The sequence below is a fragment of the Chironomus tepperi genome, unplaced genomic scaffold, assembly GCF_022539635.2.
Source record: "Chironomus tepperi strain 1889 unplaced genomic scaffold, CSIRO-AGI_Ctep_v1 contig_128, whole genome shotgun sequence".
NCBI classification, from domain to species: domain Eukaryota; kingdom Metazoa; phylum Arthropoda; class Insecta; order Diptera; family Chironomidae; genus Chironomus; species Chironomus tepperi.
Window position 1 is genome coordinate 1,017,380 of NW_027226250.1, and position 20,824 is coordinate 1,038,203.

The following is a 20,824-nucleotide window of genomic DNA, read 5'->3' on the forward strand; positions in this document are numbered from 1 at the left end:
TTCTGAAAATTTTCAATGAACAAGTTAATAAACTACTCTAATTCACTTTTTATACAATTTCAATAAAAATTTCTTAAAATCACTTTAATTCTCATGTTTTTTGATGCAGCTTCACAGATCATACAGTTAGTGTGCCTTTCTATATAAGTACATGCCTTTTAATTCACGTTTAATTAATTTAATTCACAATTTTTGTTGAGAGACAAAGTGTCTGTTTTATTTTTAAAATTTTAAAATTTTTGGTTAAAATTTGCGTAGCTTCCTTTCTGAAATTTAAATTTTATAAACCCGTTAATCTTTTTATTTCTGTAATCCCATTTAAAATTCTTAATCAAAGATTCTATTAATTTTGTTAAGTTCTTTTGTAATAAATCATATTGTAATTTCAATGGCCAGTATGCTAAAACTGGAAAAACCACGAAAAATCCCAAAAAATTGTTGGAGTAGTAACTTTGCCTTTTCTTTTAAAAAATTAAAATGAAATCTTAACAAAAAAGTAGTTTAACAAAAACATAAAAGTAATCGAAGAAACCATTAAATTAAGTGTAATAAAGTTATACAATGGATAGTTGCAGTGAAAATATCGCAAATTTGAGAGTGCAGCATAACTTTGGCTGACGAGAATCATTATTGTTGACAAGGGCGAGATTTTAGAGCAAAACAAAAAAGTTTATAAAAAAATTCATTTGTTCAGACTTATTCAAAAAGAATAGACGTAACAAGATTGGTTGTAAAAAGTTGCACATAAAGGAGCTTTGTTGAGTGTTTAAAATAATTAAAAAGTGATTCATAATATTTATAAATAGTCTAATTAAAAAAATCAATCAGCAAAATGCAAAAAGATGTAACAAAAAAGTCGAAAATGTAGATCCATAATAAAATTTGTAATTTCTGTGCAAAATCACCATTAAGCAATGCATCAAAAGTTAATTATAGTGTTGCAATAATCAAGAGAATAGTAGCCAAGCATAAAAATATATATATACTAAGTGTTTTGTGGATTTTTTAATTAGTTTTGTGTAATAATAGGATATAAAAATAATTTTCTTCAAAAATGGACTGGATCATAAGCGACGAATATAAGCTTACAGTTGGTACGACAGACAAAACATTATTGGCATAAACGCTATGCGAAATTGAAATATTTATTGTCTATATATTTATAGAATTCTGACTTCCTTATTATTTTCATATTTATATCTCCATGTCTAATATGCTTCACTTGGAGTTCTCTTTATCAAATGTAATACCATGTATTACTTATTAATAAGACAAATTGAGTTATAAAGAAATCAGACCCCCGAGATGAAAATTTCAGTTTTGCTTAAAGTTGACTCATTTAATGAAAAGAAATCTTAATGTAATAATTTATTAATAATCGTTTAGGAAATGTCCTTGGACATTTAGCAGCAGGTGCAATGATATGTGGTGGTGTTCTTCCATATGTACCACAATATCGGCAGATTTATCGAACACAAGATCCTGAAGGCTTTTCCCTTCATGTATGCTTAGCACTTCTCCTAGCAAATACTTTAAGGATATTCTTTTGGTGAGTAACCACATCATTATTAATAAATAAAACAGCAAATAACAATAATTCCGTACTTTAAACTTTTCTATTCACTTCGTTAATCTCTGTTTTTTTTTCGTACGTAATTCATGCTATAATAATAATTTCGTTCAATCGCGTGCCAACAAAAACACAAATATCATCATATGCTGACAGCGGTCACTCAGCAAAATGTGACAGAAAACTAAACTTTATTTATATTTTTATCATTATTCACTTTCATTGAAGAAATATAGTTTGACCTTTGCTTTTGTGCCATTTATGGATCGTTATCATTTATCATCGTAAAATGCAGTTTTGTATTTTTGTTCCATTTTACATAGATAAGATGACTCATGCAAAAGATTTATGATGGCCTGTAAACAAATTATTCTCCTCTTGTTTCAGTCTTGTTTGCTCTTCTTCTATATCAGCTATCAGATACATGATGAGTCTTATCTAGTACATTACATAGTTTAGTTATTTAAAGAAAATGTCTATAAAACATGATCTTTCTTTTTACAATATTTTGCTTAATCAAACATAATTTAGTGCAGGAAATATTTCATTTCATTTTTTGTGTATTTATTATAGTCTTGCGTAAGAAAATTGCTGCACGTTTCATTATATTGTTTTCATTGAGAGTTCAACATACATTTTCAGTGTAAAGATCTTTGATATTGTTGGGAAAAAATGTTGTTATCTTTTGTTCAGCTTAGTACATCATGACAAACTTTTATTACTTTACAATGATGATGATTCGTCAGTGCTAAAAAACTTAGTTGAGTTATTTGATAAAATTCCAAGCCATTCATAATTAAAGCAAACAAATTTGCTTCAAATTAATCACATGTTGATGTATTAAGGAGTCTGAGGATTCATCTTAGGAATCTTAATAAATTTGATCAATCATCAAGATCTTCTTGATCTTTTTTATTTTCTCATAAAATTTGTAAAATTTTCTTAGAGATATTAATAACTTGAAAGATGTAGAAGAAATGTAAGACATTATTTCTATTGCCTTAAGATTTATCATCCAAGGGTACTTATATCACACTTTTTCTTTACTATTGTTCTAAATTACTATTGTGCCTTTCGGAATTATGTCATGATGATATTTTTTTAATTACAATAAGTACCGACCGTTTTAAGTTCCAACAATATTATCTTTCATTGTTCTTGATACTTCATATGTTATAACTATGCTTTTTGTGGATAAAAAAATATGCTGACGTTTGTACTTCTTAGGCACGAAATAGATTAAAAGATGTAACGAGCATTCTATTCTAATTATAATGCTGAATGTGATGTCAAGTTTTACATAGAAAATTGCTACATACATTTCATTCCGCTACAATATCCGATGGTGAAATAATTTTCTTTAAATAGCCATCAAACATTTTTGATTATTTTTAAAAAATACCAATCATGCTTTACGTCTGAGATTTTTGTCAACTTTATTTTCACCATAAATTCTGTAACAAAGAAGTTCGTCAATTTACTTTGAGTGCTTTTAAATCAAAACTTATAAGATTAAATTTTTTCACGATACTTGAAGAGTTTATCTGATTAAAGTTTGGCATTGTCTGTAGAAAAGTATGGAGTTGACAAAGTTATTTGAGTGTAAAGCTCTCATTTAGCACTTGTAGTTGTAAAATGAGCTATTGACAAAACCACAAATATTTTATGACATTTCAAAATAATTAACAAAATCTTTTTGTTTGTTTTACAGGTTTTCTAAACGCTATGAGCTTCCACTTCTCATTCAAAGTGTTGTTATGAATATCACCATGTTCCTGATGATCCATTTATGTGTAAAAGTGCGACGTAATAATGCAATTATGAGGGCAAGAGAACGTGTTTTCTCAGGTAAAATAAATCAATTCTCCTGTAATTGAAGGATTTTTTTTTTCGCGTGAAGTGAATTGCTTATCTCGTTTTTATTTTTATTTAATGAGTAAAGAAATAACAAACTTAAGAAGCTTTTAGCTGGGAAATATGATCTTGAATATAAAGTTTTTATTTTCTGTTTATCTTAAGAGCTTTAAAAAATTATTTCTCTATTGTGAGAATACATTATTATCATATTGTGCAACATTTTATCCTCTTTAGAAAAAGTCACGAAAATATGTCTTAGTAATTGGCAAAAAAAAAGTATTAATAATAAGCTAAGTGCAAATCTAAAACACATTTTTGTATAACTGTAAAATTGTATCGTAAAAACTGAAAAATTCAAGTCAATAATATTATTTGAAGATCAAGCAGTAACATCTGTTGATGGATCGCCAATCAATAAACCAAACACCAACAATGAATCACGTCAGCCGTCTTCTGAAAAAACAGTAATTTCACAGTCGAAACATTATATCAGCGGTATGTTCCTTTCCCTCAAAACAAGCAAATATATATTCTTTCATCACTTTGTATACTTTACCTTTCTTTTTTACTCCTCCTCATAATGGAGAATTGTGTGTCTGCTGTTTTAACTGCTAATTCATTCTTCACACTTTAACTCATAGCATTAATTTTCCTTACTAATCATATTGTAAATATTCCTATCTATTTAGCACCAATAACACTAAAAATTGTGAATATCACAAATTTCTTCGAAATCCTTTTTAGTCATCAATTTTTCGAAATATTTTTTGAATGTTAACAGATAATCCCGAGTGACAAATCAATCGATTGACAATTTATATTGTATGATGGGCAAATTTCACTTACTAACAACTTGGTGCCTGTGTAAAATTTCACTGTCCATTTTCATACAATTTTCATTGTCACGAACACATTTGTTGGGAAAAATGCAAGGAAGAAACTCGTGCATTTTGTTGCTCATTGGTTTCTTTCCGTGCTGTTGACATTCATTATAATTTTCGCACACAATAAAATAATATTTAATTTTCATGTATGTCTTACTATGTATGTCTCAATGAATGAAAGTCATATGCAAAAAATATTTTTTTTTTGGTAGCTGAATATTAATTGTGAGACAGCAAAGTTTGCAAAAAAAAAAAATAATGTGTTCATGTATACTCAATAATCACAGCACATCATAATAAATGAATCTTTTCTTTCTACTTGTGTGGTAGATTGATCGCGTGTATATATAATGAGTAGTTTATAGTATAGAGTAATGTACATGTGATTGAATTCAATGATTCACATGTGAAAAAAATAACAAAAAAAATCCGTTGAAATATTTAATCGAGCGGCTACTTGCTTTATTGCAAAAATCTGTACATATTTAATATTATTGTTATTTCATTAGATATTCAAGGGCAAAAAATTTAAATAATTGACTTAGTTTTGAATTTCTCTGTAGATGATTCATTGAATTTGGGTAGACATCCATTTATAGTGATTTAGTTAAAGATTATGTCTTACAGTAAAGGTCTTGTATGTTATTAATTCAACGACAGATATGTTCTACTATAATTTACAAGGTTTTTACCCCAATTTTTAATATCTTTAACACAAACAATGGCATGTACATAACTTAATGAGACAGTAAAAGATAGTATGAAGCACACCTGTAAACAATGATTTTATTTGATTCAATCAAAACATACTAATCATAGGAATTCTATTTCATTAGCATGCAATGCTTCATACATTGACTGCTGTAATTTCATATCTTGTTAGGACGAAAAATAGAAATTATGGAAATGAAAGATTATAATCAATTTGAAGAAATGTCAATTATAAAGCAAATAGAAACAAGAACAAGGATATGGGAAAATGTCAAAGAAAAAGTTTCTTACATTGATGGCATTTACATACATTGCTAATTTAAAATGTCAACATAAATAAGTAACATTTGTCGCGATAAATTGACAAAGTAAAAATGGTGTAAATGGCGATATACACAAAATATTCTGACAGGTGAATGTACGAAAATTACGGTATTGTTCCAACTTTTTGTGCCGATATTTTTGCGTGTAACCAGAAATATCAAATGAATATCACCTTCATACTCACTCATCAAGGTTTCATATGGCTGTTAAATCATTCTAAATTGCGGTGTAAATTTTGATCAATTTTCCAACAACGAAAAAAGTAGAAACCAAATTGAATTACCACACTACTCAACCTTCGATTTTTAGTAGAAACTGGGTAGAAACCTAATCAGGAATGCGCTTCAGTTAGCATTTTTTTATGATCATATTCACAATTTTATGTGTGTTTTTTCTTGTGAGATATCCAATAGAAACGGTTTTACCTTCACCTTCGGTATGTAGAACTGATCCGTATTTGCTGCATATTACAATATTTCATAAATTTTACGGTCAGTGAATAAAAGGGAAACTCATACTTCAGAAAGAATTCATTATCATCATCAGTATTTTGAAAGGTTATCATCATCTTAAAAATTGTACGTGTTGAGTCGCTTCTATTATCACATAATATTTTCTTTTTCCATACTTATATGAGATGATAAGTAAAGCAATTTAACTCATCGAAAAGTCTTTACAAAATATTATGCTGGATTTATGTTAGAGATTTACTTTGCGTAAAAAGTTATGACAAACCCCGAGAACAAAACCTTAACTTGACTCATGATGTCTAATAAAAACAAAATATGCTTATGTCCACAAAAGGATATCTGATGTTAGATTATCGGAAAATATGCTATAGACATTAAAAATAGAATGACAATCCATTTAAACGCACATTAGAATGAAAAATAAAACAGTTATAGACTTAAATACAGAGACAGAATGGGTAGGAAATGGTAATAGAATAAAATGTAATATGGAAGCAATTTGCAACTTAATTTTTCTTTTTCGTGGCATATGCCTTAGCTTGTCATTGTTATGATGATAGCCGTAGGAAGTTCATTTGTCGTGCATTATCATCGTCAAAAAACCGCACCTCCAAAATGAACTCTATTCGCTTTTTTTTTTGGGTTGATTATAAAATTATTGCTCTATAAATTCTCATATCTTGTACATTTCCGGACTGACTGTTAACTAAAGCTGATAACAATTTGAAAAATTACTAATGGTCTGTGCTATATATATTGTTAGTTTTCTAGATTTGATAGACATGACCACACCTTTCGTAATTTTAGATTTGAGACTTGATTTAATTAATGGAAACGGACGTATTTCCTTTTTTACCTAATTGTGTCTACTTTTGGTTAACAGAGCAATAAAAAAGGGAAATCCATTGTAAATAAACAGTTTATCCACTCTGATTTCACAAATAAATGCATCTTCAATAAAGCTTTTAAGCCAAAAAGAATTATTGTCACTTGATAATCCATATGTACATGCATACACAAAATCATTCATACGTAATTGGATTGCGTCACACAAAAAATAATAATTTTCTCTCAAAAGTTTTATAAATAGGCTAAAAAGTATGGAAAAGGTTGATAAAAACCTAACAAATTTACATGCTATTGATCAATATTAACCGCCAGAATAGTCTCTTTATATCAATAACTCTATTATACAGAGAAGCTCATTGATTTTTCCCCGCAAAGTAGATAAAAATAATATTTTCTATGATAATTTCCTTGTTTTCCGTTTCTTTACTACCGCTTCCAAGTGTACATAGTCAATTCAGTCGCTTTAAGTGATGATGAAATATTCACATTTTAAAGTTAGCATGAAGATGCTAATCAATATGCTTGAAAAGCGCATTACTTTTGTGCATTTGAAGGATAATTTACTTATGACGTCTAGAAAGCTTTGATAATTTACAAAGATGATAGGGGAGGTTTGGACAGCTTTGACAGTTTCTGGGATATCTGATGAATATGATTAATAATTTCTAGTAAAGTACACTTCTAAAGTGCAAAGACTACACTGTATAAATCGTATGATCTAGAGCCAATTACAGACTCAGGCATGAGCTCAATGTCCAGAGAGCAAGTAAAGTAAAAACAGAAGTGAATCTAAAAGTGCAAATAAACTCATCTGTTTTTGTTTTCAAGAACTTGTGTCAAGGAGAAGAATAATTAAATATTCAGTATGTTTCCCCCAGAAAAAGAAATAGATATAAAAGTATAAAATGCAGTCAAATATCTTGTCGCAAACAAAAAACCATTTATGGCATAAAATACCACTTGTTAATTGTTTTATTTACGCCGATGATAACGAAATAATAAACATATGAGAAAATGAATGTTTTTAAAATTGGAGATAAAAAAAATAAAACGTGTAAAGTAAGCAGCAAAATGATGTGTTTTGATAAGGTTTAATTTGATGACTTGGAAGTTTTTATTTTCCTACTCTACAATTCAGCGAGTTCTTTCGCATGAACAATAATATGAAAGGGTTAATATTCTTCATAGGGAAAGGTCAGTTGCTGGTTGAATAACCCAAACAATTGGTACGCTTGCTTGCAATTAATTCACGTTTTATTCTTTGTTCCAAAAAACTTGTTTTTGTTATTTTTCGGTAAAAGAACTGTCAATACAGTTATCAAGTAATGTTATCTGAACAAACTTATCGATTACTAAATTTACAAGATGTTTAAATTACTTAATAACATGATATGATAAGGCTACTGTCCCTAACTTTTTTCCATTTCTGTTTTTGTCAACATGATAAAGTCACATTTAGAATAAGTTGTACAACAATTAAGTCAGTACAATGACTATGTCATTAAATATGGCAACAAAGCACTTAGGTGAATAATTTGTACACTAATGTACCTTCAAATCGTAATAATAATTTCTACAGTAACTTCTTTGAGTTGCGGTATATGTGTAAATAAAACTTGATGATAAGCCATGCACATAAAACATTGATTGCTGATATCAGTTAAACCTTGACAGGAAAAATTTTCTTAATGATGGAATTTCAAAAAGAAATGAAAGTGTAAAGTTCTTAAACAAAACATTCACTGGATCTAAGATCGTGAAATTTATAGGTCAAACTAGTTTATTAAAAACCATAAAAAGTATATACGGTAATAAAAAAATTTGCAAGAGTATGCAGTAACACCTTTTTTACATCAGACACGAAGCGCAAGTCGTTGGATTATGGTACACAAAACTCTACGAATTGAATAGAGTAGACATCAGGGGTTTGAGGGGATTTCTTCAATTTGAGTTGATTTTATGTTAGTTCCTCCCTAAACCACTTCACTTGAGTTTGGTTGGATTGATTAAAAATTCTCTTACTCTAGCAACTCGAAAGTGTCAAAAAGTAACACTCAATATAATCTTCCTACTTCCAAAAATTAACCCTATTTATCTTCAACAGCAGCAATATACTAAATTATTCAAAAGAGCTTAGACTAATTTAACACAGCGAGAATAAATAAAAAGGCTTTGATTAAAAAAAAAGCACTTTCAGTTGAACTTCATACAGTAACACATTCAATACTAACTAATGAATTATAAATTGTAATAATGGAAATTATTTTCCCTTAAGCTTTATGCTGCACGACCCATGAAAATGAAAGTTTTTTTTTTCACCCCCAATTCATATAAACATAAACAAGCAATTAGATAGGAAATGACTATGAGGACTATGATTGATCTATTTACACTACACAGTTTGTATTATCGATTTTTATAACACGAAATGATATTTTTACCTATGTGATTTAGAAAAATATATAATGCACGTTACTAATGTTTGATCGCGTGTGTGAATCACGATTTTATTTTTCATTGATTTTTGATGATTCCAATACTTAACTTTTGATTTCTTTTGGATGCAATTTTTCTTTGAATATTGTTAAACATGAATCATTACATATTTATGCTTCAACTCTAATGTTTACTTAACTTTAATGAAGGAAGTAATGGCAAGATATGATTGCGTGATTTACAGATATGAATTTATTATGACAGCCTTATGTCATGGTTAATCTAAGAAGTATGAAAAGAGCAATGAAATGCTCACTTTATTTACACTTTTGTTCTCACATTGCATTGGAATGCATAAAGACATTGTGTGGTTAAATATAAAGTCGTCCATGATACTTAATATATTCTTCAAATCACATGCTAATTCAATTAAACGAAAAGAAATAACTTGGAACAGTTTCACATTCTTTGAAAGAGAAATTTACATAAAATTTTATGTCATTCCTTCATAAATTTATTAGAGCCACGTCAATGGCTCAATTTTATGTTTCAATTCTTGAACTATTTGCATATAATGTAGGATCTGACTCTAACAAGAAGAAATCATACTCTCAAGAGCTTGGTATACATAAATAGAGTAGTTGGGCATGCTCATGAGCATTATTGCTTGCTATGGTGAAATAGATATTTTCGGCATTTCTATGAAGCAGTGTTTTCCGAATTATGTTTCGCGGCACATATTTAATGTGTACACAGGGGAATGTGTTGAATATGTGTGAATTTTCACATATATCCACAAATGTTTCCATGAGACAAAACATTTGTTTTGTTTTCAACAACCATGTCCAAAGCGAACTGTGAGTTAAAAACTTGGACAACGCTGCTGTAGAGAATGGATTGTATTTAATGCAATTATGTTCATACAAAACTAGCAATATAAATTTTGACTTAATTAAGCATTTAATGAACTTGAAAGGACATAAATGAATAAAGTTAGGTATAAAATTTATGAGTTTAATTGATAAATCAGTCGTCATGATGTCGCCAGTTCAACTTTAGTTGTAAAAAGTAAGGAATTGGGCTGTATTTGAAGAAAGTATTTCTATTGATAAGGCGGCGTAACGTTGCTCTAGAAATCACATTGTATTGTTCGGGTCATGTACTTAAAAACATTTCTTACCGGATGAAATGGTCAATGATCTCTATTAAGAAGTCATTCATTCATGACATCTAATTTTTGATTGGAAATAAGGTCTAAAATCAGAGCTACTTCTCCATCAGACCTTCAATGCTGCAACATAAATCTTTTTGTTGCTTGCTGAGATTTAATAGCAAAAATCCGAAATATTTTCGAACAGTTGATGAATGATGACTTTTTGAACATAAATCATGAGTATTTGGATTGTTGCTAATAAACATATTCTACAATGTATACATATACAATTTATATAAACAAAGCTTTTTCTCACATTCACAAGGTGCAATTGAAGTCACTATATTACAAACAAAAGTTTTTCACATATCAAGCAAGCAACAAAGACAGGAAACCACAGTGAATAATAAACTTTATTCAATTTCACGCCATTATCTGGTTAATGAATAACCAGAGCGTTTTAGTCATTTTACTTTCCTCACTTTTTTCACACTCGTCCTTCTAAAAATAATCCATACACGAATGTACAATACTATTTTGGTTAGAATAAAATTTATGACTGAAAAAAATGAGTTCACCGAGTTAATTCTTATGTATAAAAAGTAAAATTTATTGCATATGATGGACATTAGTTTCCTGATTTTTAACACAATTTAATTTTTTCTTGTTTATAAAATCCATGACCTTGACGGACATGGTTGCTTTCTAGTCGTACAAGGTTTACATATATGTATTAAGTAACGAATAACATACACGAAGACATAACACTATAATATTATAATAACAAGAATTTGTTAGTCTTTGGGAGGCTTCTCAAAATAGTAAATAAAGAATATGACCTTGTGGGATCAAATCCATTGATGGCATGATGAATTTTAGATTTGACTTGTTATCTAGATTTCATTTTTTCATGCCCTCATAAATTATATCGACCATGGAATTCTGTGCCTCAAAAATTAAATTCAATTAAATTGATTTCAATTAGAAAGGTAGTAAGAAGAGTATGACATTAATGATGGATCTTACTGCAGACATTGTTTGTAAATATAAAGCTTAATATCCTAAAAATACCTAACAAAAAACCATCATCTCAATAGTCCTGTGCGTCATTAAATAGATCCAATAATCCAATGTGTATAATGTCTTTAACCCAAATATAAATCATATTAACAGATAGCACCTTAACACTTTTTCATGTTTATGTCTAAAACCAAAAGTATAGTGTTAATTAAATTATATTTATAAAGTTACGGTGATTGGAAAATTCACACACAGTTTCATGTCTAATAGAACTAATTTTATTAAATTATATTCAATTACAGATTTCGATTCACGATACTTCTGGGCATGGACAGACTTCCAATCATATCTCGAGTAAGTTCTATTAAGGCACACATTTATTTTTCTTTATTTATTGACATTTATCACATTCTCACTTATGTTATAGCTTTATGCTGGTTGTATGGGCAGTCGGCGCTGCTGTCACTTACATTATGTTACCAGTCAATTGGTTTATGGAAATGATTGGTTTTCTTGCTGTATTCACAGAAGCAATGTTGGGTATGTTAGATTATGTTCACTTTATTTATTGCTGACATTTAATGATTAACATCCTTGTCAATTAAGGTGCTCCACAATTTTTGAGGAATTACAAAAATAAGTCGACACATGGAATGAGTTTTCTTATGGTCATCATGTGGACGATAGGTATGTACACTTATGATGTCAATATATTGATGGACATAATTTTTGAATGACGTCTATGACGATAGTTGGAATCACTTTTTCTAATAGCATCCTTATATAAATATTTAAACAAACTTTTTTACTTCATTTTCGCGCAGGTGATGTTTATAAGACAACATATTTCATTTTACGTTCTGCACCAATTCAATTTTGGTTATGCGGAATGCTTCAGGTATGTTGACAACGTCTGTAAAGAAAGGTGTTAGATGAGTTATATAAACATTTCTATTTGTTTCTTTTTCTTGGATATTTCAGGTCTCTTTAGATTTAGCAATACTTTTACAAGTCTATATATTTCGTAAAAATCCAGCACCAAGGAGTGCACATCGAGGCGATTAACAATTTGCCCCCAACGATATCCAAGCAATTCAACAACAAGAAATACAACAAAACCAACAGCATAGTCAACGACCAAGTCACCACAGTAATCAAGAAACGACAATTTGTCGCCAATTGTCATTTAAATTTATGAATAAAAAATCACAATCAAATGCCATTGATAGAAATTTGTGTACTGCATCGCCAGAGCTACAGTTAGAAATTGTTGATGAGAATCTCGATAGAACGATTTTAAATCCATCCACGACGGAACCAGTTCCATCGTCATCATCTAGAAATGCAGCAGCACCAGAACATAAAGAAACATATGTAAATATGATGTATAATAATTCAACAGGCACTGTTTCACCAGGAACAGTTGAATCGCCAATTGAAGACGATGATGATGCTGAGATGATGCATAGTAGGACGAAAAAATTAACAAAAGCACCATTTAGATTTAAGCGTTTTAATATAATGAAAAATAGTAATTATAAGCTTAAACAAATGTCACCTCCACCTACTGAGCTGGCATCATCGCCAGTTGATGAAAAGCCGTCAAAATTTGAACGTCAAAAATCAAATACAAGTTCTACACGTTCATCATCATCATCATCACGACTGAAAAAACTTTTTATGTTATCTCGGGCTGATCCATCAAAAAAACGTCAAAAAGATATTAGCTTGAGAAATTTACGTCATGTTTTATGACAAAACGCCTCGCTGGTCATGACAATGTGGCCAGCAATAGGCGACGTAGAACAAGTAATATTGGACATGAGAGGAAGTCGTCAGGCGATATGTGAAAGAAAAGATGCACAAAGCACTGAAATGGGAACAATTGAGATGGGTATGAAGAGTGCTGAGACACAGACAGAATTGATTGATGAAAGTAATCCAGCATCTACACATGACTTTGAGATCATGAATGAGACAATTTCAAAGGATAATAATAATCAATCACGTCTTAATATAAATTCATTAAGAGATATGAATGATCTTAAATGTATTGATGATGATACAGCTAGTGGTCATCGTATACTCTTTACGCCTGACAATCCAGAAACAAAATTATAGCATTTGGCATTTACTTACGTCACTTATATCTCTATGAATCATGTTAAATTTCTTAACGTATTAATCGTCGTTGACATATCGAAAATCATGTAAACTATGAAAAATTTCTAAATTTTATGTTGTTGAATAAAAACAAATTTTGTTGACTTGGACATCCTTTTATTGGATATCAATAATGTTGGGGGAACTTCGAAAAAAAAAAAAAACTGATAATTAACTTAATTATTTAGCAAAATATTTGTCACTTAATGCGGATCTGTTAATCGATTAAAATTGTCTTTTCTGCTATAAATCGTTAAGGCACAATATTATTTTAATCGAGTATCAGAACCGCTTAAATCTAACATAATATATTTTTGTATGACTATTTTATGTTGAATTTTTTGTAAAAAAAAAAAATGAATATTTTTGTAGTTAATTTAAATTGCAATTACTTAGGACTTAATAACAATTGTTTTCCATTAAAATTTAGATTATGTATCAATTTATTTTTATTCATTTGATTCCAATTTTTGACAAGTTCTTTGTGGTTGTAACTATAAAGCACATTTTCATTTCTTCCGGAACCTAATTTTCATTCAAGAATCCATACTTTATAATATGATTGATTGTGATATTCAAATGAAGAAAATATATATGAAAAAATAATTAAATTAAATTAATAAATTAAAATACACTGAGGAATTGAAAAGATTGAGAGAAATGCAGCAAAAAATGAATGTGTTAATTTCTCAAAATTAAAATAATTAACCAATTTGTGTAAAATTCCATTAAAATTTTTAACATTAAATTTGCGCCTTATATGAAAAAACTATAAATTGTCTATGACTTTTCCTCGAGTCATTCTAAAACTTTAATGGATCAAAAATTTGTGGAAATGATATTTTTAATTTTTATAAGACAATACCCGAGTCGTCACGGTGCCGTTAGGGCAATTTCACGTATTACCCCTAACAGACACAATGAATGCTCTCATAGTACAGTAATACCATTAAGGTACCTAAAAGCGTTCTCTTTGTCTGTTAGGAACCATTAATACGGCGACGTAGCGGTCACGTTTTGTGCTGCTCGGGAATTTGATGTAGAAAGGTTTAAAATTTAATTTTGCTTAATGCTTCACATTATTAATTTTGCGTGTTCTGTAGTGAAACAGCAATTCTTCCAAATTATTTAATTAAAATATTGATATTATTAGCTTGCATAGTGCTTCATCCTTCCATGAAAAAATTGTTCATTTCTTCCTTAGAAAGCAACACTTTCTGTTATCCATTTGAGCGCATTTTCCACAACATAGTGATTAAGGTCCATAATTTGTGCTTAACAGTTGAAATCCTATAGACAAGCATTAATATTAAGTATAAATTATGGTAAAAAATAGCAATCAACTTTTGTAGCACTTTTTCAATTAGAGGCAATGCGTTAATACTCTGAATTAAGCTTAGATGAGGATCTCGAGGTAGACCAAGCTCATGGGATTACTGTGTGAACAACGATGCAAAATTACTGAGAAATAGAAACTGACAGAAGTTATCTAGTAGGAGTAGAGGATCAGAGATATTGTAGAATTTAAGAAGATCCTCTAAGTGTACTTAGAGGTCTAGATCAGGAGCCAAATTAGTAAGCATAAATGCGAAACAGATGTTTGTTTTGGATTTTGTATGGAAAGGTCGACTTTAGTTGTCTCGACTACATATAAAACACAAGTCAACTTCGAGCATTGATTTTGCGTAGTATGGAGATTTGCCATCATTAATCAAGATATTAAGCTTCTTTGAGTAATTCAGAGCATAAATGCGTTGATTAGATGTTTGTTTGTGATTTGCATTTGTTATAAAAAAGTCAAATTTTAAATAATTTTATGACACACAATTCAATTGTATACAACCGATAATGCAGAAAATGCACTTCGAAGTGCGTATGACTTATATTTGGCAATTGTAGATAATAAGCATAAATTTATGTATAAATAGTGAGGAAACGAATAATAAGATTCAGTTCAAAATTGTGAATCCAGCCGAAATTCAGCAAGCAAGCAGATATACAGGAGCTACAGTAGCACAATTAACAATCAGCCTCGGGAGGAAATTAAAAAATTACCAGTGCGCATTAAGTAATAAACTTCACGTTTTGCTTCACATAATGCGCACAAAAGTCATCCACGAATTTAAATGATTTTTAAAAGGAAAATGCGCTTTAATAAGACTATGTAGCATATTCATAATAGCTGTTTCTAATTTGATCCAAAAAAAATTTAATCACAATTACTACCTTTTTCTCAGTTTGTAAGGAAAACATTTAGCTTTAGAAGGAAAATTTTTAGATTCTATCAAATTAAAGCATAAGATTAATGAATGAAAAAAGTGAAAAAAAAACTTATATATTTCGATAATGATATTATTATATGCCTTAACTATGTAAATAGAATTCATCAGAATGTCTATCTCCATATTTGCAAGATATGCCAAAAAAAATGTCATCAATATATTCATGTATGTTCAAATGAATCTCTAGTAAATCAGATTTAGGTTCTGTAAAGCTTTAGCTTATCCCAAAGCTATTTACGAAAGCTTTTAAGTGTGCTTAAAAAGCTTTCAAATAATTTTCATCATCCTGACAATATCAAAACTTTATACCTTTAATAAATTCCAAGAGTTTTTAAAATGCAGCATAATCATCCCTTCCTCTAATCTCTTCTCTCTCATTCAAAAGAATGTACATGAATAGTATTGATATGAAAATAATAAATAGAAAAATGATAACTTGAAGCACATTTTAGTCAGCCGTTTTTGTGAAACAGATAAAAAAGTTATTTAAGGATATAACTAATTCCACTTTATTTTATTGAAGGCACCAAAAAATATGAAAAGAATTTTTGAGACAAGAAATTTTGTTAATTTGAGGATTAGTCACTAATGATGTCCGTCTGTAAGTTCCTGACTAGTCCATAGATAAGTCCTCCGTGGAGATATAAACAGTCTTGACTACTCCATAAGTCGAGTAGATATCTAACTTGAACAGACAAGGAGCATGCTCATGAGTATGCTCATATAATTGAGTATGGTCAATTATATTGAGTTAGTATGCTCATAACCACGCTCATCTAGGTGGCTATGCTCATTGTCTGTTAGATTAGCTCTCTAATATCCCTCTCCACCCATCCAATAATGGACATCATTAGTGACCAACTCCATACGAAAAACAAATGAATAATAATTAAATGCATTTCATCAGAAAAAGAAGTAAAAGTTTTAATGAGTTTACAATCTGAATAAAAAATTGATTCTGTATACCGCTAGAAAACTTTATGGAAAACAACATAAATGAAAATGAATCCTAAAAAAAAGAAATGAAAAGAATAAAATTTAAAATGAAAAACAACTTTTCTTTTTTTGTTAAATTAAATGTTTTCAACTTTTCAGCAGCCAACAAGTTTATTAATGACTTTAATGCACTTTTTTGTGTGATTTGCAAGATTTATCTTGACAATAAATAATATAAAAGCATGTGCGAGAAATGCAGCTATGCTGCAATCATTACTTTATTCAAGGATATTAAGTGAGATTTAAATTGTGAGAATTTCATAATCAGTAAATGCCAATTCTTGACCTCCATAAGCGATGTAACAGGATGCATGACTAGGATGCACTTTACCAACTGTTGTTGTTCCTTCATGTGCAACTCTTCCAATAAACAATGGTTCACCTTCTTCACTTTCACCACCGGGTAATGCATTTGGTGGAATATTATCACCTGATGTCGGCACCCAATTGCCATTTCCAACTAAGACTTCATATGTTTCCTTTCCATGTTCTCCGCCTCCCCATGCTACATAACAAACTCCATGAGATTTTACAGCTTTTCCAGGAAGCAAAGCGCCTTCATGATGTGCTCTGCCTACATATTGTGTTTCACCATTGTCTTCTCCTCCATTTAATGCATTGTCTGGAATATCACTGCCACTAACTGGAACCCAAACAGCTGAACCACTAACTGCTTCAGTTGGTGCCTAAAAAATCATTATTATTATTGCATATATTGTATATAACTTAAAATAGACATACTTCAATAATCCAGCTTCCGGTGGCACCCCATCCAGTGCATGTACCAACGAAATTGATTGGGAAGCTATCGGTATTTTCATAAGTCATGAATGGAGCACCCTCTCCTTCCTTTCCAACTGTAATCACATTTCCATCCCATCTGATCCAGAATCCACGGAATTCATCACCGTTCAAAATTTCAGGAGTGTCTGCTTCAAAAACATCTGGTTTTGTGCGATTCTTACGAATGACTGACTTGGTATTTTTCCATCCACCAATAAAGACTTCCAACATTGGATCAACTTCAGCGTCAGCTGATGAGAGTGCAATGTGTGCATCATTAGTGGCTTTAACTCGGAATACGACACCTTGTGATCCAGCAGGGAACCAATTGTATTCCAATTTGTCTACAGTTTCAAGCTCTAAAAGAAATAAAATAAATAAGAATTTAATGAAGTGAAACAAAAGGTATTTAAGGAATGCGGATGTTTCCAAAAATAAAAGATTCCTCAGTCACATTCCTTTTGGAAAGCATAATGCTGTATTTGTAAATTCCGCTTAAATAGCAAGGATGTGAGTATGAAAATACAATTATTAAGTTGTATAAAGCGCATTACTGCCAAAAGTTATCTAAAGACAGATCTAGCTTCCAACGAACTCTAAATACGGCAATGGGCCTTCGTTTGCCCTCGCCAAGGAAGTAAACAAGTGCATTAGAGTCTAAAAATTTTGGATCAATATCTGCAATATTGCTTACTGTGTAGATGTAATGATCACTTCTGATCAGTTCCGCACACAAATTCCCGTATGACATTTAATAAGCAATAGATTATTCACAAAATGACATAATAAAGGAATGAGCTCATTATTCTTTAAATTTTATATAATCCAATTTGGCATTCGTATTGCAGAAGGCTGCATTACAATCCCAATCCGCAGTATAATCAACAGGTGTTGGTTCTCAAACAAACGAAAAATTTTAGTATTGATTGAAACTGAACAGGCTTGAAAATGAAACAGTCGCAATAAATACGAATTTAATGTTTTCAACTACGATCTATTCATGGATCGTCCACAAATGACGTCTATCAATTACTGAGATTATATTATCTGCTTAATGGTTCCACAAATTTTCCGAACTTTTAAATATCACAACGCGAAACTTAAATCCACAATAAAATTATGACGTCATTGATGAACGTCACCTTACCAAATAAACTAAACAATAAAATTTTGAAAATTAACAGATGCCACATATCCATTTCTTCTAACATTTTCACTAAAGTATTCAGGAAGAACTGAAGATTATTGTTTGAAAAATGATTAAGTAAAGGAGTATTATTTTGCCACAAAATTCTCGATGATGGTAGTCAGTCAGTGTGTATATTCACTATTTTCGGAGTTCAATGATGTCATATCAAATTAGCATACCGCAAATAAAAAAAGATTCTTTTTTTTCTTCAAGAAGAATTTGGTGTGCATGCAGTATTAATTTGGAATTTGTAGACGCGATATTCTTCATGATTCATTAGCTGCTTGCTGATATTTCTATCGTGTTGTTATGAACTGTAAAATTGTAACACGAATGTTAGTGAGCTTTATATCACTTTTGTGCTATAAGAAAGCTTTTTTTAGGTCTACTTAATTACTATACCTAGGCTAATCTAATAATCGCGAAATTTTGCTTCAATAACGTTATTCATTTCTAAGGTCACATTGTGCACAGAAACAGAAAAATGATGAAAAAATACACAACAAAAACAAAACTACCGGCATTTTTTCTCTCACTCGGCTTTCTGTAACTATTACTGACTGCGAATAGAGCAAGATGTTTGCTTAAATCGTGGAGATTTATGACAGGAAATGATTTATGTGTTAACGCCCATTGTTCATTGTCTTGATGTACTTTTAGCTATTGCAACTTAAATTTTTTAGCCACACAAGCTGTGCATAAATTATGAAAAGCCACAGAATTGCGAATCAGTTCTAGAAAAATCGTAAAATATGGAACTTTGCACTAATTTTATAATTAGAAATGATTTTTCAATTTGCAGATTTATGAATCATGAAGCCGTATAATTTACACATACTCATCTTTACAATTTGTTTTAATTAAGAGTCTGTTTGCATCCATTAATTTAATTGAAATTTCCATAAAAGATTCTTATAACTTAGATTCGCCATCCAGACAAGACTAGTAATATTAAGTTGGAACCCGACGGATGGTAAGTTCTGCAACTGTGGCAAAACCATTTAAAATTCTCTGAATTGGATCTTCCAATATATCCCAAATAGACAAGGAGCATGCTCACTAAATTGAGCATGATTAATTATATTGATTGGCTATACTCATTAAGGTGAGTATGAATGATCATTGTCTTTTAGAGATAAGCCGGTTTGAGTTCAAAATTCTGTATTCAAATCAATAAGAAGAAATTCCCATGAAAAATTTAGCAATAAATGTTTCCTCTCATTCTCGTGATCTTTCGAATTTATTGATGCATAAAACGTAAGAGTATGTATCTATACTGTATGATGTCATCGCAAATTTCAACATTTCGACAACGTTGCGAGAAATGTTTGTGCCAACGCAAAGTTATTTATCCGGTAATAATCTTTGTATTGAAAATCAAATAAATGGATGTTAATTAAGAATAGAAGTTTAGGAATTGATCATTCATGTTTTCACAAACGACCACTCCTTACTTATAAACTACTTCCAGAAGATCGAAATAGAGCAATTTTAATCGAAATTGTATCGATTTTTTTGGCACAAAAATCAATTTGTTGTGAAATCAGAGAACTATAAAAATTAAGTAAATAAAAAAGACATTTGACTCTTGTCTGTCGGCATTTTTACCGAAATGATGTTTAGTTCTTCTTTTCTTTCATGGCATTTGTCCAAATTCACTCTTTTTACTACTTTACGAACTTTGTATCATTTTCAATGCTCAAGAAAAAGTTTGCGTCGTTTTCGTATTTTTAGATCCATTTTACCACGAAATTCTCTCTTCGAGGAATGAATCAATAATTTTTAATAGAAGAAATGACAACAACAAACTATTATTCATTTCTCTAAATCAACATGAATTGCTGTAAATTGATTGAATTATTTAATTCACTAGAATTTACACAACTTAATGCTTTTTTTGATTGAATTAAAATTAATTAAGAATAAAATGAAAATAACATTACCGATTGGAGGCATCTTGATTATTTGCAGATATTAGAGATATTCCAAATGGATCGATTCGACTGAAAGCACTTTTCAAACTGTACTGTTCACACAAACTTTGCAACTATTGAGCAAATCCAAAAGGCTAGTATAAATTTCTTCACGCGCGATCGACGGAAGCGCATTTTCTCTGTAAAGAGTTAAAATATGATCA

At 30.1% G+C, this 20,824-nt stretch overlaps 2 protein-coding genes across 3 annotated transcripts; one reads left to right on the plus strand and one right to left on the minus strand.

Moving 5' to 3' along the window:
• The first annotated feature begins 630 nt into the window (after positions 1-630).
• Positions 631-13,547, plus strand: LOC139087588 (solute carrier family 66 member 2). 2 transcript variants are annotated; one of them, XM_070636434.1, is made up of 9 exons: positions 632-1,094; positions 1,387-1,549; positions 3,282-3,418; positions 3,806-3,922; positions 11,577-11,628; positions 11,702-11,814; positions 11,881-11,961; positions 12,099-12,172; positions 12,256-13,547. In XM_070636434.1, the coding sequence occupies exons 1-9, from the start codon at positions 1,055-1,057 to the stop codon at positions 12,337-12,339; spliced, it is 861 nt and encodes a 286-aa protein (XP_070492535.1). In that variant the 5' UTR covers positions 632-1,054; the 3' UTR covers positions 12,340-13,547. The 2 variants fall into 2 exon arrangements, with proteins under 2 accessions (XP_070492536.1, XP_070492535.1); XM_070636435.1 differs by lacking the exon at positions 3,806-3,922 and having other exon boundaries at positions 631-1,094.
• A 3,227-nt stretch (positions 13,548-16,774) lies between these two features.
• LOC139087594 (uncharacterized) lies at positions 16,775-20,787 on the minus strand. Its single transcript, XM_070636445.1, has 3 exons — positions 20,631-20,787; positions 17,457-17,857; positions 16,775-17,401 (listed from the first exon to the last, which is right to left on the minus strand). The coding sequence occupies exons 1-3, from the start codon at positions 20,641-20,643 to the stop codon at positions 16,958-16,960; spliced, it is 858 nt and encodes a 285-aa protein (XP_070492546.1). The 5' UTR covers positions 20,644-20,787; the 3' UTR covers positions 16,775-16,957.
• Between the last annotated feature and the right edge of the window lie 37 nt (positions 20,788-20,824).